The 24,752-nt window shown below is 42.2% G+C and overlaps 1 protein-coding gene across 1 annotated transcript in view; it reads left to right on the plus strand.

The window, feature by feature from the left end:
* Positions 1–13,105: 13,105 nt before the first annotated feature.
* The window catches only part of COQ4 (coenzyme Q4), a 390,712-nt gene continuing 379,065 nt past the window's right edge, over positions 13,106–24,752 (plus strand). The window contains exons 1-2 of the mRNA XM_044058249.1: positions 13,106–13,636; positions 19,222–19,395. Coding sequence (XP_043914184.1) covers positions 13,561–13,636; positions 19,222–19,395 — 250 coding nt within the window. The 5' untranslated portion in view covers positions 13,106–13,560. The remainder of the gene's footprint in view (positions 13,637–19,221; positions 19,396–24,752) is intronic.

Genomic DNA, 24,752 nt, shown 5'->3' on the forward strand with positions numbered 1-24,752 from the left:
TGACTATGTCTCTATTTTAATGTGCACATATACTACATTATATAGTAATAAAACAGCATGAAAGCACACCTTTAGTCCCTATATATTCATGTAGCAGCATGCCATGACAAATACTTAATAGTTCCCATCACAAACATGCCCAACATGAATGACTGTCAGCAATAACAGCAAACACTCTCTCAGGGGTTCAGCAGAACCCCCATCACCCACGTTAAATGCAATGTAGTATTTTCTGATTCAAAGACACGTTAGCCAAAATGAGGAAAGATCACATTATCAAGCTCTGAATCACTAAGTACTGTGAGTGCTAATGAGCACTTTCCTGCAGCAATTAAAAGTCACAGTTAATGCATCATGATAGCACAAGCACCACTCCTACACACACACACACACACACACACACACACACACACACACACACACACACACACCACATACCACCTGCCCCCCCTGTGTTATCAGAATATCCGCAGTGTCTCCTTTTTCTTGCCCCGGTAAATCATTGATGGCTACAGTCAGTTAATGCCAGACATTATATTTTCACACTTCACATTCTTCAGTAATTTATGGTGAAAGTATTTTCTTAAATATAGTGCTATAGTTGTAGCTCACGGTGTGACCTGTTAATATAATGTATTAGAAAAAGAACACTCATCAGTCCACCTACTTAACTGAATCAACTAATTGAAACTTTAACAAGATGTTTTTATTACTCCAACAGGGAGGGTATAAGAGAGAGAGTCTCCTAGATTGCTAGCTATAGTGATGTTATCTGGATTAATCCTTTGTACTTCATTTTATTATGTTTAAATGCTGCTAAGACATGAAATGTAAGAGTTCTTCCTAATGCCTAGTGGTTCCTTCCTGACCCATGATATGTGTAAGTGCCATTAAGGCTCAAAGATAAAGGTTCTCCATGGTGACTAATGTTCTCCCTGTCTTATGACTTTAGAGTCATCCCAGGTGGCTAGTAGTCTCCCCAACCCAGTGTTGCAGGCGTTACTTGTTAATCTAGGCGTTTATGGAAGTATGCCAGCCACCTCAAACAACACACACACGCGTGAGCAGCCCCTTCCACACTACCTGACCACTAAACTCTCCAGAGCTTATCTCTACCATGATGGATGAACACAGCTCTTTTCCAGGTAACAGCACATGATAAGGCCTCATTAGTAGATAGGATGTCTATAGAGACAGCCCACCATGGTGCTGCACGTCTTTGTGCAAAGGCATTGCTGTAGGACTGTCTGAATTCCAGAAAATTACCACAAGATAAGATATGTAAATCTTGCTGTAACTCTTTTGAAGTCTGCCCAGTGTAAATATATCTACACACAATACACAGGTTACAGTACTAATATATAGTTATGCAAATTTTTTTCTTACTTAATTGTTGGTCGTAATTCTTTTTTTGTTGTGCTGTATACTAAATGTGAACAAATGTAAGTGCATCCAGACCGTATTCTGTATAGCCCATTCTAAAAGAACCACATGAACAAAGTGGGTGCCAGTCTTGAAGTCGCAGGACATTTCCCCATGAAAAATAATGATGAAAGCAGGTGGCAATTCTAAACAAAACCAAAAATAATAGAGTGGCAAAGGCCCACACTCAGGGATGTTGTTGTTTTTTTTTTTTTTAAATGAAACATTAATGCACTTAAAAAGTTAACAGAACAACAGGTTTTGCATAAATGTGCTTTTCATGAACAATAAGAAATATAAAATTTTAAAGACTGGCATTATTGACTGACTAGAATCATCAATGATTTACCAGAATTTAAAAAAGTATATGAGAGACTGGTCATAAATATGAGGCAAAAGTAGGAAAAGACTACACCATCAGGGACAGCTGAGAGGTATGAGTGGGAGGCCTGGAATCACTGACTATTGCTGTAGTGTGCAATTATGAGGTCTGCAGCAACATACTTTTCCTGACCATTAAGCAGTCGGAGCCTCCAGTACTTGCTTGTAGCTACTAACAGGAATCCCCAAACAATCTGTCATAAATGCCAGACCAAATAAGGCAAAGATTTATGTGAAACACAAATAAATACATAAACCAAACATACTTATGCTTAAATCCACACCATAGAATCAACATCATCAACCCTCTTTTTTCCCAATTTTTTCTACGTGGGGTTGGGGTATCATGTTAACTGCTTCCATCACTCAATTCAATGCCACACTCCTGTCTTCTTTGACACTTATACCTGACTGTCACAGGTCTCTCACATAATCCATCCACCTCTTTGCTGGACATCCCTGTTTCCTCTTAACTTCTTAATGTCTGTCCCAAATCTTCTTCACCAGATTGTCTTCTGCTTTTCTACAAGTGCCCTAGCCACCATAATTTGGTCTGTTTGATATTTTCTGCAATTGGAGCTACTTTGTCTTCTGCTCTTATGTCCTAAGTTCTTCATCTGTTCCACAGTGTGCATCTTACCACCCTTCTCAGGCATTTCATTTCCACCACCTCTAGTTTCTTCATCTACTGTGCCTTTAATGCCCAGGTTTCTGTACCATACAGTAGTACTGGTCGCACCACTGTCTTGTATACCTTACTTTTCAGCTTCTTTGGCATTCTTCTGTCATTCACTACACCTGAGACTATGCCAGTTGGCTGCATCCCCTCTGATTCTGGTTTTGACTTCTTCATTCAGACTTCCCTTCTCCTCAACCACCCTTCCAAGATACTTGAAGCTATTAATCTGTTCCACTATCTTCCCTTCCATCTCATTTCTCATCTTCTGATTTCCCCAATTTGCTGCCATTACCACTGTCTTATCTGAGCTTAGTTTCATTCCATGTGCCTACAGATTTGCATTCCATTCCATTATCCTTTGCTGAAGTTTTTGTTCAGAGTCACTTGTAATATCACATCATCTGCACACAGCAACTTTGTTGATCTGTCCCTTCTGACCTGTTTGCTAATGTAGTCTACCAGCAGTATGAACAGCAGTGGGCTCAGAGTTGAACCCCGGTACACACCCATTTCCACTGGGAACCCCTCTGTCAGTCTGAACACTGTTCGCACTTGAGTCATTGGTTCTTGTACATAGCCTGCACTAATTCTAACAATGGTTCTGGGACTTTGAACCTCTGCAGTATTGCCCAAATCAGCTTTCCTGGGACTTTGTCATGTTTTCTCTAAATCTAGGAATTCCCAGTTGGACATTTTCCTCCTCTCTAGCTTCTTACTATCTGTCTCACTGAAAACATTGGGTCAGTTGTGCTGCATCATGATCTGAATCTGAACTGCTCGTCGCCTGTCTTACTTTCTACTACTCTGTGTATCCATTTATCAATCACCCTCTCCAGAACTTTCATGCAATGTGACAGGAGTTTGATGCCTCTGTACTGCCTATAGTTGTGGCTGTCCCCTTTGTTCTTGTACATTGGCACAAGTATGCTTATTCTCCAGTCATCTGAGATATGACTTTCCCTTCACACTGCTATGAGTACCCTCAGAAGCCATTTCTCCCCTATCTCACCCAGCATCTTTGTCATACTTTCTATGGCATCATCTGAGCCTGCTGCTTTCCCTGACTTCATTTTCCTTAGTGCTATTCTTACTTCTTTTAGCATGGGGTCTACTTTTCTCATCATAGGCTGTGTCTGGGGCAGTACAGCTTCTGTGGAGTTTTCTTCATTCAGAAGCTGCTGGAAATACTCCTTCCATCTTCCTTTGATGTTCTCTGGGCTGGTGAGCAGGTTGTTGCTGTTATCACTTATGAAGGGTGTCTGACTATCTTCTTTATCCTTCTGTCTTTGCCTTGCAATCTGATATAGCTTCTTTGTGTCACCTACTGAGTAACTTTTCAGAAGCTGGTGGAGTGCCTACAATACCCTGTTCTTTGCTTTTGCAACTCCTTTCTTAGCTTTTTTTGTTAGCCAACCTGTATTTCTTCCTTCCCTGGTCAGTCTTTTCTATCTCCAACTTTTTCCTGCACTCCTTTCTTTTGATGACTTCTTGGACTTCTGCATTCCACCACCAGCTTTCCTTATGTACCTTATTTCCATACCTCCTTCAGCCACCCATCTGTTCTGTAGTCCTCACACATGCTGTTTAGAGGCGCTGCCATTCTTCCACTCCACCTATTTCCTTCTCTTCTTGGGGTACTAGAGCCCTGAGTAATTCCTTGAATTGTTGTACTTTCTCTCCAGTTAACTTCCAGGTCTTTAGCCTGGTCTCTGTTGTCTTTAGAGCCTTCTGTGACCACTGCTTGCAGCTGATTGTGGCAACCAGTGGTTTATGTTTTGGGCCAACTGCGCCCTTTCCTTACTAGAAGGAAGTCTACCTGAGTTGCATGTTTGCCACTGTTGTACGTGATCTTGTGACTGTCTCTTTTTCTGAACCATGTGTTGGCTACTATCAAGCCATTTGCCAGACAGAAGTCTAGAATGGCCTCCTCTTCTTTATTCTTGTTGTCCCACCCATGTGGACCCAGGTAGTCCTCATATCCTGTTCTGTCTATCCCGATGTGTGCATTCATCACCCATTATCAACACCAATTTTTTTTTGTCCTGCTTTATCTAGTAGGTCTTGCAACTGCTGTCTGAATGCACTCTTTTCCTCACTATCACAACCCTGCTGTAGGGCCTAGGCTGAAATTATGAATACTGCCCTATCATTACACTGGACTCTAAGCAAACTAAGGACAGGCTACAGTCCAGCTGTTGGTTGGGGAGGGGGTCCCCCTGACCGGGAGCAGAAGAGTCACCCTGACAGGGAGCAAAATAAATGGGCATATCAGTTTACAGTCCTGCTATGGGGGGACACACCAAACAGGGAACAGAAAACATGAGCAAGACAGGTTATACTCCTTCCATGGAAGGTGGGAGCTCATCCTAACAAGATATAAGGAACAAGTTCAGGGTCAGGACAGGTTACTGATTTGATTTGGGGGAGGGGTGGGAAGAGTGTGTTATATACACACTGACAGCAACAAATGCTACAGGAGCAAGAGACCTTTTGTACATATGTCACAGCATGTGCTGTTAGCACAGTACTGTCAGATGACAAGTACTAATATGTTAATTACTGCAGTTAGTATGGCACAGGGTTTGAATGGTAACAGCATATTAGCAGACAGATCCATGACCAACAAATAGGAGCAAGATGATAGTGCTCAGACATAGGTGACTGGAATAGTTAATCATACACACACACACATTAAGATGTGTAACCCACATCAGCACATATTTTTCCATGGGATTGAGACACAAACACTAGCTGAAAACTTTCACCGCACCAGAAACACTGGGACACATGCCACATATATCTTTGAGAAAGGTAAAACAGACAAGGTTTTTCAGGGACCAGGTGTGGCAGGGAATGGTGCAGTACATGAGTGATATGGACAACCATTACAGGACAATACTATGGGTGCCTCATAAGATCACTGATATAATAATGTATGCCAAAACCAAAGCACAGAATATTGCCAGGGACAGGTCTATCACAGAAGGTGAACCATCAACACAGAGGTGTCTTACATAGGTAGAAATATTCATGGGAATGCTGCCCAGGTCAGATAATAGAACCCAAATAACTGATGGTGACTTTGTCGTGAGGGTTATGCTAGTGACAACGTTCTGAATATCTGTAGGTGATGCACAGTTTTGTACTAGCATAATCCATTACTGTTGTATAGTAACCTACTAGTGCAAATGAATTAGTCACCAGAAAGCATAAGTATATCTGTTTTCCGGGTACATCAGGCCTGCAGGCATGACAACCCATACAGCAAGGTATGTATATGCTTATGGGTTATGCAAATAATTGTCACATATCAATTTGTGTGCTATGTATTGGTGGGAGTGACATATGTTGCAGCATTGCCACAGGTATGTTATCTTCATCCTTTCACAGATTCCATGACGGAGGATCCAGCACAACTGGTCAGCATGTGCTTGATGTCAGCAGGTCACCTGTGGCTGATTATGATGGCACCATACACATTGCACAATCTGAAGACACATTGGCAATGTCAACAGCACTAGCATTGGAGAGCACACATCCATTCCCCACAGATGAGATAATGATGGGGGACAAGAGGAACCTCTGGCATTCCTTGCCCATGTTATCTCCACCAAAGGTACATAGGAACCAGCCTGGCAGGTGGCATCAGTGATCTGCATTTCATCCAAGATGCATATACCCATCCTTGGGGAAAGAATCTAGATGGCCATCGCTGCACTACAGGATATTCCCTGTCTGGGATATCATCCTAGACAGTAAGCAGATCTGCAGGTCAGTAATCCAGACACAGATAGCCACTATTCCCAGCAGGCCAGATATGTTCAATATACGGACTGACCTAATCAAAGAAATGCAAGAGCTGCAGTATTGTAGCGTATCCTACAATACTTGTAAAGTGATATGCCATATAGAGCCTGGAATGGAAAAAGCTTCTAACGTCAGTGGTTACCATGTTGGTTTCCATTAGTACATTCATGAGCATATTGGCAATTGTCCACCGTGGACATGCTAGGATCCAAATGTGCACTGCACAGCTGCAAGACAGGCTTCCACAGATCTTTCAGCTTTTCCCGGTCAGGGGTCGCCACAGCGGATCTCCGTTCCACTTATGATTGGCAGTGGATTTTTACAGTGTCGAGTTGCCAGCCCGGTGCCCAACCTTCAACGAAGGCAAACCCACACACACACGCACCTACCTGCATGTCTTTAAAGTTCACTTGACCACAGGGGGGACATGCAGACGCCACTCTAGCCAAGAATCGATAGTACACACTATTCCAGAAACTGTCACTGTCACCTTTGTTTATGTCTGCCAAAACTCCTACACATGGATAGTCCACTGGTCATGGCCAAGGCTTTACCAGAACCACTACAAGAGCATCCCACTGTGGGTCCCACATTTCTATAACATCCTACTCTCATGCTGGCCAACTGGGTGCAATACCTAACCATGAACATTCACAGGGTCATGAACACTGAACTTCTCCTGCTGTGGGGAGGCCACAGCAGGGTTCCTCTGTGTGCTCCTTATACCCCCGGACAAACACTGTACACCTAGCCAACATTCACAAAAAGGAAGCTCCACTCCTAACACTGGAAGAAGTGTTCTTTTACTGCCTTCATCCTCCTAGTCACATGCATAGCTGCCACATCCATCTACCATAACCCTTGTGTTTATGGTAGCATTCTTGTCCTTAGCAATGTGCCACACTCCACCAGTGCAAATTATGTTGACTGTGCCTTTGCAACTCCTCTAACCCCTCTGGATATGGCAATGTCTGAGGCACATAGTGTAATTCAATAACTTGAGTGTGTTAATGTATGCATCAGTTTTGTTATCCATATCATAGGCCATAGTTGTGAACCAGATGCTCCCGCTTTGTCACTGCAGCTACATGCTACACCACTTCTGCCTTACATGGGGTACTACTGCAGCTGGTTTATCTAATGACTGCTCAACTAATTCCACCTCTGCTGCTGTCTCAGCTCAGTCTGGCAGTACAATGATGTCCCCCACACTGTAACTGATTTTGTACCACCATATCAAGTAGCACCACACAGACCACAAATAACTTACTGCATGTCTTCACTACATAATGTAGTGTGTCACCAGATATAACCAGGTAATGAAAGCAAGCCTTCATACATCGAAATACACATTTATTAATGCTCCATATCTGTGACAGTGCAGTGTTATATACCAGCTCTGCCATGGTCTAGGGGCCCTAGATGGAGGTGTCAGCCATGGTTCTAAGGCATATCCTCTAGCACCTGCAACACACAATAGTTGAGACCACTGTGAGTGGCCTCCTATCTACATCCATGAGAACAGTATATAGAGGAGTTTATGGCTAGTATTGTGCACACTGATCAACTACATGACTGTGGAAAGTCACTCCACATGCAATGTTGGTGCAGTTCACATGTGCGTTACATGTCAGAATCATAACGATTTCTTGGATGGCACACATTACATATAATACTATGTGCACTGCGCATCACCTGGCAATTGCTGAGGTGGCAGCCTTCCTGCTGATATACCTCATGCCATGTGGCACAGATGGAACCTTGATGGCAGTGTGAGTGCATTCAATGGTGCAAGGACCTCAGGGGAAATGGTTTATGTTGTAGAATACTTGCATAATAGTGGCTCCATTTCCTGTTGCCCAAGAAAACCATATCTGCACCACCACATGCTGCAGCATCACATTAACAAATAGATGTAAGATTCAGAATTCCAGCACATACAAAACTCCTAATGTGTCCCCTGTTAAATGCTGAAATGTCCCTATATTAGGGATAGTTTATGCTGCTTCAGCTCAAGCCTTTGCACTCATTGGGTTAGGCATTTCATGCATCCCCTTTTAATCCATGTGAGGATGGCACATGGCACCTTTGACAATTTCTGGTCATGGATGTAATGGTACAGTAGCCACTGACAAACCTGTCTGTAATGTGGTGGGTGATTCTGAAGTCTTATGTTATACTCAGATGAAAGTGCTTAATCTAATAAAGTTTTATAGTCTTTCTACACCGGCTGCTGTGCTGCTTTCCAGTACTGTGTTTTTTAGTCTTTGTTGTGGTTATTGTTTTTTACTAAATCTTAAAAGATTGTTACCAGGAGTCAGGGAAGTGAATTTGACTAAGTAGCCATTGAGAAAGAATCTTTTTTTTTTTTTTTTTTTTTTTTTATTGTTACCTGTCAAGTAAGAGTGTTCTTTAACTACTGTTTAAATCTAGGGTCATGTCCATATCCATATCTTCTTTATGAACATTTTATGTAAAAGTAAGAAAAGTAATTTGCTGTCATTATAACTATGAACTATATGGCTGGAGCTGTGAAAAGCCAATTTTGTCCTGTTTCTGATCCACAGTTTAAACATGTGTGTCTTGGGGGGGCTCAATATGGGGTTGATTCAGAAAGGAAACTGGAAGGCTTACATGGGGTATACATCATGGTAATCATTTCCAATTCAGAGATAAACCCACCACAGGGTGTTAGCATAGAGATGTGCAGCACCACGTTGGGCTGTAGCTATAGTCCTGCTAAATGCTAACGAGGCATTCCAGAGGACAGCCATGTGCTAATTAGCCATGTGTTCTCCCCAGGAAATGCCTGTTTTAAGGCATTTACCCAGCTGAGAGAGTCAGAGAAATACTTGTATTTACTGATCTTGGTAGAGGTATGTGGCGATGGGTTTATTAGACAGCTAGTGTTGGGAGTGTATGTGTGGGGCAGAGTGTGTGTGTGTGTGTCTCTCTCTCTCTCTCTCTGGGAGGTTGCAGTAAGGGTGATAGTTAGGGTAGATTTATGTCTTTGTATGGGAGAATGGGTGAGTGCAATGGGGAGAAGCTGTGTGTGTGTGTGTAGGGGGTACTGTCATTCCTCCTCACTCCTAGCCTAATGAGCAAATCCTTCAGTGGAGAAAGAAACACTAGATACCAGGTTTGCTATATATATAATATATATATACATATGCCTTAAAGGCACTAAAATATTACTCTTACATCTCACATAGAGGATACATATTCTCTCAACCATTAGACACCAAGGAAATCATAAAATATAGCCTAAATGCTAAAAAAGAAAAAAAAGCAGGAGGAAAATGTTTTGAACCCTGCACCTCTGACACAAAAAGTAGCATTAACCCACATTTTTTTTTCATATTATGTAACTCCAATATCTGACATTATTCAATGACTGCAGCAGTACGAGTCATGAAGGACAAGACAACTAAAAGCATTCTGTTAAATAAGAGTCAGACACTAGAGAAGGATGGGTGTGTGTACATGTGTGGGGAGGCTTCAGGACAAAGCTGAGAACAGTAGGCAACACAGGGGAGAATTTTAAAGTAGTACTTTGACTCAATAAAAAAGTTAACATAGCAACAATCTGGTGGTCCCCTGCCCTAAACAAACTCTACAACAGGAGGAGGAAACTGATGTGGAATAAGATGAAGTCCCAAGACTGGAAAACTCCCTTATCAGCCTCAGCAAAAGGTTGAGATCCCTCATCAAATCCTCTAAAGCTAGCTATGAAAACAGAATTGCAGCAGATAGTAAAGACAACCACAAGACCTTCTATAGTTATGTAAAGAATCTCCATGGCAATACCCAGATTTGCTCTGAGCGGCTGCACAATGGCACCTCCTATACTGAGCCAACAGGTATTGCAAATATACTGGCGGACCGATTCAGTGTTAACTTTACCCACTCCTAAAGGACCAATCACAATACTAGCAGATTGCCAGGCACCCAGTATTACTGCTGCACAGGTTAAAACAGCACTGTCCAGGGCCAAGAATACAGCTTCTGTGGGACCTGACAGTATCCCTGGCTGTGTTCTACATGAACTGCAGAGTGAACTGGCACCTCACCTGTGTGCCCTGTTCAATCACAGCCCCATCTCAGGCTTTGTCCCTGCCGAATGGTGCACTGCTCCAGTCATCCCTCTCCACAAAGGAGGAGCGACTATAGACCCCGGGAACTATCACCCCATTAGCCTGACTAGTCTGATATGCAAAGCTATGGAACGCATCATCATGGACCTAATAAGCAAGGATATATGGAATCTCCAAACTCTGGATCTTACGCAGTTTGGTTTTGTGAAGGGTAGATCATGCCTGCTCAACTTGGTTGACTTCTTTGAGTCAGTCACCAGAGCTGTAGATGAAGGTAAGGTGGTTCATACAGCCTACCTTGATCTGGCCAAGGCCTTTGATACCATTCCCCACTCAGGAATCATAGAAAAACTTACTAAGCTAGGCATCAGCCCTTATATCACTAGGTGGGTTGCAAACTGGCTCACAGATAGAACCCACAGTGTGAAAGTAGCTGACTCCAAGTCAGACTGCCGACGAGTCACGAGTGGAGTCCCACAGGATCTGGTCCTGGGTCCTCTCCTGTTAAGTATCTACTTCTCTGAAGTCCAGGCCAACATGAAGGGACTCTGGCTGACAAAGTTCACAGATGATTGCAAGTTGGAAGCTATTATTAACTCCCCAAGTGATGTTGACATCCTACAGAAAGGCCTCAATGAGACCAATGACTGGTGTCAGAACCATGGCCTTAAGCACAGTGCCAAAAAATGTGTCTTCATCCCCTTTGGGAAAAAACCTGGTTCCCTTGAATTACCACATTGATGGTAGTCCACTGAACACGGAAGGTGTTAAGAGATCTGGGAACACTGGTTGACAGCAACCTCTCTTTTGACCACCACGTTGCCACTGTGGTCAGAAAGTCCTTCTATGTGGCACATCTCATTACTAAGGGTTTTGCATCCAGGAAGGAGGAGGTCATTGCCTCCCTGTACTCTTCCCTCATTAGGCCAATGATAGAGTACAATACCCCTGGGGATCACTCCAGTGGCTCTACTCAAAAGAGGCACTAGGAACTAATGTTGTGTGGCACGATGCCAGGGAAATCCTATGGGCTAGGCTTGTAAAGGCTCCAGGGCCATTAGCCTCGTACACACCTATGAACCGATCTAGCATTACGAACATTAAGAAGGATGAAACTCTAGTGTCCCCGATTACTGACTGACTATAAGGCTCTGTGATTTACAAGGGCAAGACAAAACATAAAAATGAGATGGGATGTTATGTCAACTCAGGCACAGCTGTGGTGTGTGTACAGGAAGTAAATAAGGGGGAGCCTGTGCCAATGTGATGCATAGGCCACCAGTGTTAACTACCATAGGAAGGTGATGATTAGCACTAATGATCGATAAATACAATTCAGAGACGTAAATTAGTTGATAATGAGTTCTTTCCTCATTGCAGCTAACATTTCTGCATCGCAAATCACCACAATGTGTAAACAGCCCCGTTTTAATGCCCCACTTACCACCAGCACTGGGGTTCTTTCTGAATCCCTGACTATATGTAGCAGCCAACTGTTGGTAAATTATTTTCCATGTCAAAAAGTTCCCAGCCAGCCGTTCTGTTTCTGGTGAATTAAAGAACTGCTAGCTTTACTATGAAGAACTTGTACACAGAAACTGGTTCTGTTTTATCTTTCATTGCTGAAATGAGTCATTCCTTTGTGATATGAATCAGTTTTCTTTAAGGTTGAGTTTAATAAAAAAATGTCTTGTTGAGATTACAACCTCCAGTTTAAAAGTGTGGTCAATTAATAAGCACTGTGCCGCATTTCACAAAATTAAATCGAAAATGTAATATTATGCTTACAAAGAAGAAAACTGTAGCTGGAGTGATGAATATCTATACTACAAAGTATAGTACCAACAGACTCTAGTACAAGAATTTCAATATATCTTCTATGTCTACATATTTAGGATAGTGACACCTACCACTGAATGCTCACTTTCTCAAAAGAGTGTACTGTTGTATCTTTCTACTGAAAGGATTAACTATTAAATTCTAGGCTTATGGAATGGAAGAATGCCAAATGTTATGTATTGAGGGGGATGTGCTATTGTTTACAGTAAGCATCTGTGCGTGCTAATACCGAAACTTTTGAATCTGTAACACATTTTAGCATTTTGGGTTGAATTATTGTCTGGGTTAGGGCTGCAGTAAGGTAAGTTTAATATTGTGCAAGTGTTGGCGTATGTGTGACTTGCGTAGTTAGGGGGAGTTTTTCGGAAGATAATGTGTAAGGTTTGGATTAAGGTTAACAGATATGAGTAGGGTGGTGTGGGATGTTTTTATTGCTACAGTATTTATTTATGTGTGCATCATCAGTATGTTAATAGCACTGGTTTTAAGACTTTTTAAAATTTTTTACCTTTCTGTTCTAGGTGATAGGGTCACTAGCAACTTTTAAATGTTTCAGGGAAGAAACAGTGGTAAAAAAACTAAACATGCGAAAACGCGTTCGCGAAAAGTATAAAAAGTAGATAAAATTGGCAAGACTTCTCAAGCAAGGTCTCCCCTACCCCCTACAAAAATGCACGGAAACTTAACTTCTATGAGGAACTATCCGTTTCTTTACATGAAAATAGATTGCAAGTTTTCTTGTTTTCTTCCATCGTCTTCACAACAGGAGGGTAAAGGACCCAAAATAGAAAGGTTTTGCGTTAGCGAGCATTTTCTGAAGGCGGAAACTCAAATGGCTGTTATCATTAATGAATTATCTTCAGCCTTTAATAATTTGACAGAAACATTCAAATTTTATGAGGAGCAGACCAAAAATACAAAACAAAAATCTGGACAGTTGAGAAAAAAATCGACTTTAGGAAGAAGAAAGCAAAACAATATAACAAAACTACAGATAAACAATTCAGTTACATGGTACCATATAAAACAAAACAGTAATAGTTTCGACATATGTAGCTGGAGAGATTTGTCCTGCAGAGGCTTCCGTTGGGTGGTAGTTGCAGTCTGAAAAGAAGATTTTCAGGGATTATCACTAAATACGTATTACACAGCATTCTCTGTTGAGATTCAGGCTTGAAAAATAATCTCTTGTTTTCTGTACACCCTGAGTAAAATAAGATGCGTGAGTACATAACTGGTGTCCACTAGGAGCAAAATGCAGTGACTCGACATAGTATGGGTAGTTAGAAGATGGACCCTTAAACGAAGTTGAAGGGCATTGGCTCGGAGGTGGCTGCTATGGCGACGGCTCTACATGTGTGTTTCAGGCGGCTGCAGTGTACTCGCAGACACTGCAGGCGACTTCAACTTCCAGGCAGGTGCATTTCGAGGTTTTTTTTTTGTTGTTGTTGGTATTGTGCATCTCCAGTTTCTTTGATTGCCTTCCAGGTCGTTGTGGTGGTCGGGCAGACAGCTTTTAGCAGACATTACTAGTAGGCGGGATGTAGTTAGGGTTGCCAGCTTTCTTTGGGGCTAAAACCGGACTAAGGTCATGCCTATTGCATCACCCATAACTCCACCCATTCCTGTCCATGCTCCGCCCATTTGTGACATCACAATGACACCAGCTGATAGGAACGCCCTCTTTTTCTGTTCCGGATGCCTGTTAGTTTAACAAACACTGATAGTCTGTTTCCTTACCAATAAAACTATAAACTCTAGTAAGGTTTCAATAAACTGTGATTAGTAATCCATTCCCAGCTTTGCAGACAACTACAATGCAGCAGAGTAACCCGCTGAGTTTTTCAGCTTTTGGTTTCAGAAGTATAGGATAATATTCAAAAAACTGCCACTCCAAAGGTAAACATTATAAAAACCATCATGCAGTACTACATTGTTTATTCAGATCAGTCAAAAGTAGAGCACTTCCTTTTTTGCACAAATTCTTAATCTGACTAGACCTTTAAATCTTTAAGAACATTTAATGGAATTTTAAATTTGCGATCTCATGTTCAACAACAGCAGATACATCTTCAGTGAGTGAAAAAAAAATGCAATCAAAAAATCTGAAAACTGGATTTTAACCAAATACTTGATTGTAAGTCTTCTGGCGGAAGTACACAATGATAACATTCTGTTCCACTTTTAACACACTACAATTACAATACAATTGTTGCAACACTTTCTGCTATTCTTACATACTCAAAATAACATTAAACAGCAAAATTACATAGAACAATCACAGCTACTCTGTTTTTATTTTCATCTCAAAATGCTATAAATCAATAAGCAACATATTACTGTTTAAAAACTGCCAATGCAGACACTGCTATAAATATAAAATGAACTCAGATCTTACTGTAACTTCCGTGGAGTGGAGTGTTATTTATAGAAGTCGTATAGCCTACATCCAGAATCATGTTATCCTTGGAATTCTGCACCTTAAGTAAGCATCAGTGTAAATCCACAATATTCAACATACAGTGTGAACTTCCCAAAGCTGCTCTCTACAACTAATACAGCCTCAATTATTCAACACACTCTTAGTGGGTTACTCTTATTGTGATAAGCTGTGACTTGCTAAATCAGCAACCATTTCCTGACGAGCAAAAAAAAAAACCATGCAAACAGACATCCATAATAGACAACACACTCATCCGGTCTGTATGATCAAAAGTCTAAAAGAGCAGTTTCAGACACATAGGTTAAATGCTTGTCTGCTTACTTCATATTTACTTTCAGCACCACCAAACCAATAAAATAATGACAATGATCTCTTTTCTCACTTTGAACTTCTACATACGTGGCTAGGACAAGCCTAGCCACATGCCCACATCGGAAGGTAGTAACATCACCGAACCACAACCTTTTCCTGCGACAATAAAGATAATATTCCTCATGAGTATGTTTAACACAGTCACACACTTCAGAAAATGGACCCTGCTTGCCTTCAGAAAAAACGGAGCTGCTTACAGGCTTTATGACATAAAACAGTTTGCTTACCGTGGGTGGATGACTCTGATAGCAGGCTTAGTGTTGATAGGGAACCCGCATACTTTTTAAAATTCACATTTGCATGTGATTATGATGCATGCACATGCATGTGTCCTCCATTGGGTCCTAAAACATTACAAGTCTTGCAGGTTGCAGCTGTAAAAGCCCCCTCCCCCTCACTCTATGTACCGGCACCTGTACAAAATGACAAAAATCACCTCTATGTTTACCCCACAAGGTGTCCCTAATTTTGGCTCATTCAAAGCCCGGACTTCACGTGTCCGGTTTTGAATGAAATTTGTAACTGGACAATTTGTCAGAAAACCGGACAGCTGGCAACCCTAAGCTCTTCTCACAATTTACCAGTAATTAACCTCCTCTAGTTCCTGTGATTCTCAGAGAGAGAGAGAGAGAGAGACACTGTTTATTTCTTTCCTAACCCTGAACTTTTTGTATTTAATGGAAATTAACTTGAAAGTGACAGAATGCAATCAAAGAAGAAAACAATATGAGCTATAAAAACAAGTAATTTTGCTTTTCTCACAGAGCAGTCTGTTCTTTGGCAGAAGATTCTTGAGGCAACTTTCTAGGGGAAAGTTTTGAGATTTTCTTTTCACTTTAATAGGGCAGTTTCTCTAATTTCTCCCATAGTTGATGTTATTTATCATCTCCTTTAATCCCAGTGTGTCACCAAATGGTGGAATCTTTATTATCCTCCCTAACACAAAGCTTTTGATATTCAGTTATCAAAATAGGCACGCCTTCATAATAAAAGAATACAGTGCACTCAAAAAAGTAAGCAGTAAGTGGTATACAGACCAAGTTGTTTTTCTCATAGAGCAATCTCTTTTGTGATGGACACACTTTTAGTCATGATGTCTGGTTTTCTATATACTTTTTGGCAGTCTAAATGTAAAGCTGATGGATGTAGTATGACATTTATTCGTGCCTTCGTTATTCTTCCATGTTTGTAGGTATTAAATGTAAATGCAACAGACTCATAGTTCATAACTTGGGGGACACCCCTCTTAAGATCATCAGGTTGGCCACCTGGCTCTTCTGTGTCTTCTACTAAACTGAAGAGTGAGGCTTTCATCTGACGTTAAGAATAACTCGGAAGCCCCCTGTACAAGAAGGCTTCCAACAGCAGATGGATCATAGTTTGTTGGTAACATGGTGGTAGAGCTCTCATGCTGGCCTCAGAACTGGACATCTCTTTCCATTTTGAAAGGATCTCACTTATTCACTTGCCAGCTGTTTCCATTTTCTACAGTGGATATAATGGTTATGTTTGGTCTTTGACCAGCTTTTTCAAGAACGTTCACAGGGAAATCTTCTTGCACTTCCCTATACATAGTCCACTCCCTGGTCCTGCATTAAATCTGAATTATATTTTAAAAGAATTAACATAGTACTGCGGTGGTGGTGCTGCGGTAGCGTTGTCACCTCACAGTTAGACGTTGCCCGTTGGATTCTCAGTTAGAGCGTCTTCTGTGCGGCGACATGCGTGAACGGGCATTCCTTCGTTGAAGGTTGTGTGTTAGGCCCGGCAAGCCAGCACGTAAAACTCTACTGCCAATCATTAGCGGACCAGAGTTCCGCTGTGGCGACCCCTAACCGGGAAAAGCCGAAAGACACAAGCACTGTTTGAGCCAGTTAATTCTTTCAAGCTAGTTTCACTGAAGGAGAGCTCTTTTTTTCTGGCTGTGGCTGCTTCATCTAGAAGAATTTCTGAAGCATCTTCTGCCCGTGAACCCTATTAAACTTTTACATGGAGAATGTATTTCTCTCAGACTTAATCTGATGTTCATTCATAAGGTGGCCAGTGCAAGAGTCTCGGTCACTCAGTTGATGAGCTTGTTTTCTTTCCCTTCTTGGATGAACCTGGGCTGGTGTTACGCATAATTAATATGATTAATATAAAATGATTAATGTAAACTCTATTTATTGTAACTGTTTAAAATATAGCGGAAATGTTCTCACATTATTGGATGTGTAATAATTCTTTTTTTTTTACTGTTAATTTCTCCTGTATTTATTTGTTTTATTTTTAATGTAGAGGCCTCTGTTACATTCATACAAAAGTGAATATACTTTTATAATATTTAGATGTGAAGTTTCATTTAATAGAGTGTTGTACTTTGTGGATTTTATACTCTTATTATTTCTTAACACATTTTAATAGTGTTTCTAGTGTTTTTATTGTTGGTCAGTACAGGATAGTAGTCTACTGCAGAGGGATCCAGCCATGTACTCTCAGCCGCAGAATGGTTTTAGAATATTTTGTTGAAATTGGAATGTTGTGGTCTCTGGAACTGAAAAGTAATCCTGCATTGTGGTGTGGTGTGACTCTGGCATGAACTTAACAGTCATAGTGTGCCAGCATATTAGACTCTGAGACATCAGCCATAGTGAGCAGTTCCGTTAGACTGTGGTACATCAAGTTAATACTATGTTGCTGGAATGCACTGAGATGGCCCATATTTCACACCTGTTATCAAAGCTATGTAGATTTGTAAGCCTGTGTTTTCCTGTAGGAGCTTAGTAAACTGTAACAGGATTTAAGTGAAAGAGCATTGATTGCTCTGTATCAAAATTTTGGTATAACATCTGTATTTATAGCTGAATGACATAATCTTGAGAAATACAGGATGATGATTTGTGGAGGTGCTGGGAATTAATATGTAAGTATTTTTATTGACAGAGTAAGAGTGCAGTGCAGCAGAAATCCAGTCTGAAGTCCAGAGTCCTAGCGAGGTGGAAAGTAATAAAGTCTTAATGTGTGGAGACTGACAGGGGGCTAGCTGTGAAGGAAAATATATGCTGACAATTTTGAGGGAATGGTGACTTTATTTGAATACAGCTGTGTAAGATGGAGTCAGTGAGTATATTTGATTGAGTGGGAATTGAGAGAAGACTATACTTAAGCTGAATGGGAAGTGTGAGGGGATGGTATCCCTAGGTGTATGCAGCCAGGTAGTCAAGTTACTTCCAGATGATAATTAATGTGTGTGAGGACTGGGAATTTTAAGGGGATAGAGCCTGTGAGTATGCTCCGCCTGTTTGAGAGGTGTGATGGAATGCAGCTTGCAGCTGCAGGCAGACTGGGAACTGTGAGAAGGTAAGAGCTGGAGCTGCATGCATCCAGTCCGGGAACTGTGATTTTGAGTGGAGCCTTTGTTTGGCAGGGAGTTGTGTAGAATGGAGTCTTTGTTGCCTGCAGACACTTGTGAATGTGTTGGCTGAGTGGTGGATGACAAGACTGAAGTCTGTGACTGTATACAGACTGACATTTAGCTGTGATGGATTAGTTTGTGATTGTATGTAGGCTGAGTGTAAGCTTTGATGGGGATGGGTCCTGTGACTTGCATGCAAGCTGAGTGTAATTTATGAATATGTGGATGACAATAAGGTGAGTCAGGGACTATGACTGTTGCAGCCTGAGTGGGAGCAGAGAGAGAGGATGGAGCCTATGTCTGTATGTGGGCTACTTGGGAATTCTGGGGAGATGCAGTCTGTGACTACATACAGGTAGATGGGGAAAGTTGGGTTGATTTGCATGTGATGCCCGTGTTTCATGTAGATCGGCATGAAAGAGTTGGTAGAGCTTTTGACTTATAAAGGCAGACAGTGCATTATGGCAGATTTGGTTTTAGAAGTTCCCCTAGTAAGAGTTATGGAATTTGTGGCCCATCCTGCATGATTCAGTCCTGTAGCTTACTGAAAGACTGTAAGAAAGTAAACGGTTTGTGATTTATATTTTGGGCCTCATACTTCTGAAAATTTTTTCCCTGTTCTGTGTTGACTAGGACTGAATTATACCCATCTAGTCAATCACGATTGCCAATTATAAGCAGTGCCTTGGCTCTATTTTTAATTTATTCGGAAACTGGGTTACCTAAATGAATTTAAACTGTGTTTTTTGGTATTTATACTTTTTTTCCTGTTTGTTTTTCTTTTTCCTAGTATTTTACAGTTGCCGTCACTTATACCACAGTGAAGAAACTCTCAGAAAGGAAGATGTGAACAATGAAAGATATTATCAACTCTACCAGAGCCACATCCACACTGGGCCCTTTCAGAAGACGCTGCTTAGTGTTGGTGCAGCAGTGATGGCTTTGTACAATCCATATCGACATGGTAAGTGTGGCAGCCAGAGTAATGGACACCACTTCTTTTACAGATCACTTAACACTTGGGGACTGGTGTTTTGTATTAACCTGTTTACCATTTTCAGCATGACAATACCTACCTCTGTTTTCAGAAAAAGAAATAGGTTCATAGGTTCATAGGTTCATACTAGGCTATCTGCCCGAGGGCATTTATAAGCCTAGCCCATTGTTTTGTGGCTTACGCCACCCCTTTAGTATGGGGAACTATACCCATTATTTTGCTGTGCCTCTGTCGAGCAGTGACACTGAGGTAATTCCTGGGGTATATCTGCGATCTCCCATCCATTGGTCAAGATTTCTCTTGAACAAGGCCAGCGAGGTGCTCTGCCTCACATGTACCGGGATTTTGTTCCACAGCATAGGGAGTCTTTGGGTGATGAATCTATCTCTCCAGCACGCCCTATTAATAGCCGTGTCGAGGTTTAAGTCTCCCGCCCTTGTGGCTCTGATGGATCTAGATTTTTGAGGTGAAGCATATTCATCAAATCTGGGTTTGACATGGCCTTGTATGTTAGGCAAAGGTCACCTCTGAGCAAGCGTAAGCGACTGAATAGAGCTGGAGTTCTTTCAGTCGGGCAGCATAGGACAGATTTTTGAGACCCTTTATCCTTTTGGTGAGGAACTTTGTGGCCTCTCCAGCTGCTGCAAGTGTCGGGTCAGATACATTCCGAATGGGGCATTGTACTCAATCATTGGTCTGATGAGTGATGAGTAAAGGGAGACTATGACCTCCCTTGATCTAGATGAGAATCCCTTCATGATAAGGTGGGCAATGTAGAAGGACTTCCTAACTACTTTAGCTACATGGGTGTCGAATGACAGACTACTATCAACCTGGGTCCCCAGGTCCCTGATAACTTCTTCTGTGCTCAGTGGATTGCCACCTATTTGGTAGCTAGGGGTAACCTTGTTTTTCCCGAAGGGTATGACTATGCATTTTTGGCATTTAACTTTAGGCCGTGGCTCTGGCACCAGTTATCCATTTCTGTGAGACCCTTCTGAAGGATATCTGTGTCAGATGTGTTTTCTACTATGGCCCAGTTTGCAGTCATCTGCAAACTTTGTCAGCCATAACCCTCCTGTGTTTGCTTGTACTGGAAAAGTAGATGCCAAACAAGAGTGGGCCCAGGACTGAGCCCTGTGGGACACCACTTGTGACAGGCTTTGAGTCTGACATGGCGCCAGCAACTCTGACCCTGTGGGTTCTGTCACTCAGCCAGTTTGCAACCCATCTTGTGATGTATGGGTTAACATTTAAGCTGATGAGTTTTTCAATGATACCCGAGTGGGGTATTGTATCAAGGCCTTAGCCAGATCGAGGTAGGCTGTATGGACTGCCTTTCCCTCATCAATGGCTTTGGTGACTGTTTCAAAAAGTCAACCAAGTTTAAAAGGCATGATCTGCCTTTGACAAAGCCAAACTGGGTTGGATCCAAAGTCTGCAAATTCCTATGTCTTTATTTATGAGGTCCATTATGATCCTCTCCATGGCTTTGCAGATAAGGCTTGTCAAGCTAATGGGCCGGTAATTTCCAGGGTCTGTGGAGGTACCGCCTTTGTGAAGTGGGACCACAGTTGCAGTGCGCCACTCCCTGGGTAATGTATCCAGAGGTAAGACTTTGATTAAACAGCTGTCCTAGCTGTGGGTTTAATTCCTCATTGAGTTCGTGGAGCACACAGCCGGGGACACCATCGGGTCCCATGGATGCTGTGTTTTTTGCTTTGGAGAGAGCAGTTCTCACTTGGGCGCTGGAGATGTTTGGGGGGCTGCACTCATTTGGTATAGATATCTCTCCTTTTGGGGAGGAGGGGGGGGAGAAGTTTGCACTGAACCTGTCAGCCAGTATGTTGGCAATGTCTGTAGGATCAGTAATCTTCACATCATTTTGAACTAGTTCTGAGCATATCTGGGAGTTTCCTCCTAGGTTTCTAACATAGCTAAAGAAGGCCTTATGATTGTCTTTTGAGTCTTTAGCTATTTTTCTCTCGAAATTTGCTTTGGATGATTTTATGAGAGCTCTTAGTTTTTTACTTATAGTGATCAAGGGTGTCTTACCTTTTAAGGATTTTGCTCTATCTTGTAGTAGCTTCCTCCTTTTGTTGTAGAGTTTGTTTATGGCTGGGGTCCACCAGACTGGACGCTTGCCTTTGGTACAAAGAGTCTTTGTTTTGCTTGGGATTGCCTTATCCATGCAGTCCTGCAGGTGCTGGTAGAAGGCGTTTGTAAGTGATTCAGCGGCTTGAGTATTGTTTTCCCCGCTCGGGGCCTGAAAGGAGACCACACTAGTCTTTAGAAGTGTGAAGTCGGCTTTTGAGAAGTTCTTTACTGTGGTCTTTTTATTTCAGGTGGGGTGGGATGAGGACCTCCAGCGAGATTAGTTTGTGATCTGATCTCACCAGTGAGGGGTATACTTCGGTGTTGAACATTGTGCTCCCATGTTCGTGATGATGAGATCAAGTATGTTATCTCCTCTTGTGGGGATGGTGACTAGTTGTTCCATGGCATTTGAGTTTATGAATTCCAGGAACTTTTGGGCTAGGGTGTTTGGGCTTGAGTAGTGTTCCCAGTCTATATTAGGGTAATTGAAGTCACCTAGTATGATGGTGTTTGGTGATACATTTATCCCTCTAGTGTTTTCAGGAAGGCCATGTGAGTTTCCTGAGTTTGTGAGGGTGGCCTGTAACATGCTACAATTTGCAGAGCAGTCTTGCCTATGGTTAATTGCACCTGGATGGTCTCCGATGCATCGTGCGTTGCCACCAGTCTTGAGGTGTGGGTGTCCTTGATGAATATGGATACCCTCCTTTCTTGGTATTGTCCGGATTTTGGGGCCGGAACGCATGATATGAGGTAAAACCTGATAGCGCTGGGGTGCTCTCAGGAGCCTTGAACCAGGTTTCTGTCACAGCACAGACATCGATGTTCTCCATACTGAGAAGGGCCTCGAGTGCATGCATTTTGAGATTTAGACTTCTGGCATTGAGCAGCATTACCCTTAGTTTTTTCCTTTTTTGTGTTCTAGGGTGGTAGGTTTAGAATTTGAGCCTTGCCTAAAAAGGCACTATGGGGTGGCAAGAGCCTTTGCCAATATCCGAATCCCAGGGTGACAGGTGCAAGCCGCCCTTCAGCAGCGTGGCTTGTCCAGTATGTCATCCCAGGCAGACAGATACTGGATCCCCTTTGAATGACACCAGTGTTTAAGCCAATTGTTAAAGCTGATCATCTTATCTCTGTATTGTGGCATCATTCTTGGTGAAGGTAGGATACTGCTCAAGGTCAGGGTCATACCTGCCTGGGCTACATAATCAGAGAGCTCCTCAATGTCTCTTTTCATGTAGTCCAAGGAGGTACGCCTCAGGTCGCTTACACCAGCGTGGACAATGACTGAGTCATATTTGTACCTGCTGTTGAGAGACCTGAGTGCTTGCGTTATGTGGCGGATTCTAGCGCCCGACAGGCAGCTTACTGTGACCTTCTCCTTACTCAGTCTGGTGAGTGGGACATCAGTGTGTCTGACTATGGAGTCACCAATGACTAGTGTGTCTGGCATTGTGTTTGGCCTTAAGGGCTGTGACTGTTTGACACTCTGACTGTGAGGTCTATGTGTTGCGGGTGTTGTGTTCTGAGGTGGTGGTTGTTTGGGTGTCTGCTTTGGTGGCCTCTGCTGTTTTGGTAGATTTTTGATCAGAGCCTCCGAGTATGTCTTTGTGTGTTTATGTGTATGATTTGAGGTTGTAATGGTACTATGTGAGACTGGGTCTATAGTGTGTGTGGTAACCTTCTCCTCCTGACTGGTCTTGCCAGTCCTATGTTGAGAGAGCTCAGCCTCCAGTTTGGCCGTATAGTTGCATCTCTCGCATGTATTTTTGTTTTGTGGGAGGAGGAAAGGGTTGTCTGTGTACATGAGGCAATTGAAACATTGCCTCAATATTCCCAGGTTCACCAGCTGAGCAGGAGAGGACACTAGCAACTGATCCCTCGACATGCTAGAAGGGTAGACAAAAACTTTAAAAAAAGATACGGGGGGATGTGGGTGACCAAGAAATGGGGGGTTGCCTTTTTGGGGTACTATCTATGACAAGAGTGCCGTATCAAGGTAATAAGTACTGTAGGAGCAAGTGCTAGGTTTAATAGATAGAGAATAGTCTACTTGGAGTCAAGTAGAGTTGATCTTTTAGTTATAGGATACGCTGATTTGATCAGTAGTATAGTTCGAGGAAGGTAGTTTTAAGGGAAAATTTGAAGAGTGGACTTTAGGTAGCCCGAATAGTTTAAACCTGCTTAACCGGCACTGCCCTAGTGTGCAACAGTGGCAGCTCCGCGCTAAATCGCTCTAAATCGCACTAACGCTGCTTAGCTGCTTTTATACCAGGGGCTGGAAAAGCTAGAAACTGGCCCAAACGACCAATAAACTACTAGTTACTGGCTGAAACCTCACAAAACTGGACAAAAGGCAGCTCAATGCTTCCCACTCCCACTGGTAAGCAAGGTAGCTTCCCTTCCCCCAAATAAGGCAAGGAAACAGTACACAGGAACTACAACCAAAGCCCAGGAATCAGCAACTCTGAAACTGGACTAAACTAGTAAAGCAGGAAAGCAAGGTAGCTTCCTTCCCCAAATAAGGCAAGGAAACAGTACACAGGAACTACAACCAAAGCCCAGGAATCAGCAACTCTGAAACTGGACTAAACTAGTAAAGCAGGAAAAACGAGATATTTTTTTCTTTTTTTTTCTTTTTTTTTTCACAAAACAGGCAGAAACAGGTACAGCAAACACTTATAAATGCTATGAATCAGCTATTACAGCTTACACAGAAGAATTTGCTACAAATACAGTCAAATAGTAACAAACAAGGATTCCAAGTGCAATATTAAGTTAAATGCAGTAAAACAGCTTCAATGTAACAGAAAGGCAGGCTAAATACAGTTGCTAGGTATTCAGATGTGGAAAGCAACAAAAATATACTTAGTATCAAGAAAAGTCGCTATTCAGCTCTCTGCAGCCTGGATTACTCTGCTGGCCCACGTGGAGTCTGTGCTGAATAGGTACAAGCTGAAAGTTTTATACCAGGGTCTGGAAAAAGCTAGAAACTGGCCCAAAACAACCAATAAACTACTAGTTACTGGCTGAAACCTCACAAAACTGGACTAAAGGCAGCTCAATGCTTCCCACTCCCACTGGTAAGCAAGGTAGCTTCCCTTCCCCAAATAAGGCAAGGAAACAGTACACAGGAACTACAACCAAAGCCCAGGAATCAGCAACTCTGAAACTGGACTAAACTAGTAAAGCAGGAAAAACAAGAGATATTTTTTCTTTTTTTTCTT

This window comes from Protopterus annectens, chromosome 16.part0 (assembly GCF_019279795.1).
Source record: "Protopterus annectens isolate FY-2018-M chromosome 16.part0, PAN1.0, whole genome shotgun sequence".
In the NCBI taxonomy this organism is placed as follows: Eukaryota; Metazoa; Chordata; order Ceratodontiformes; family Protopteridae; genus Protopterus; species Protopterus annectens.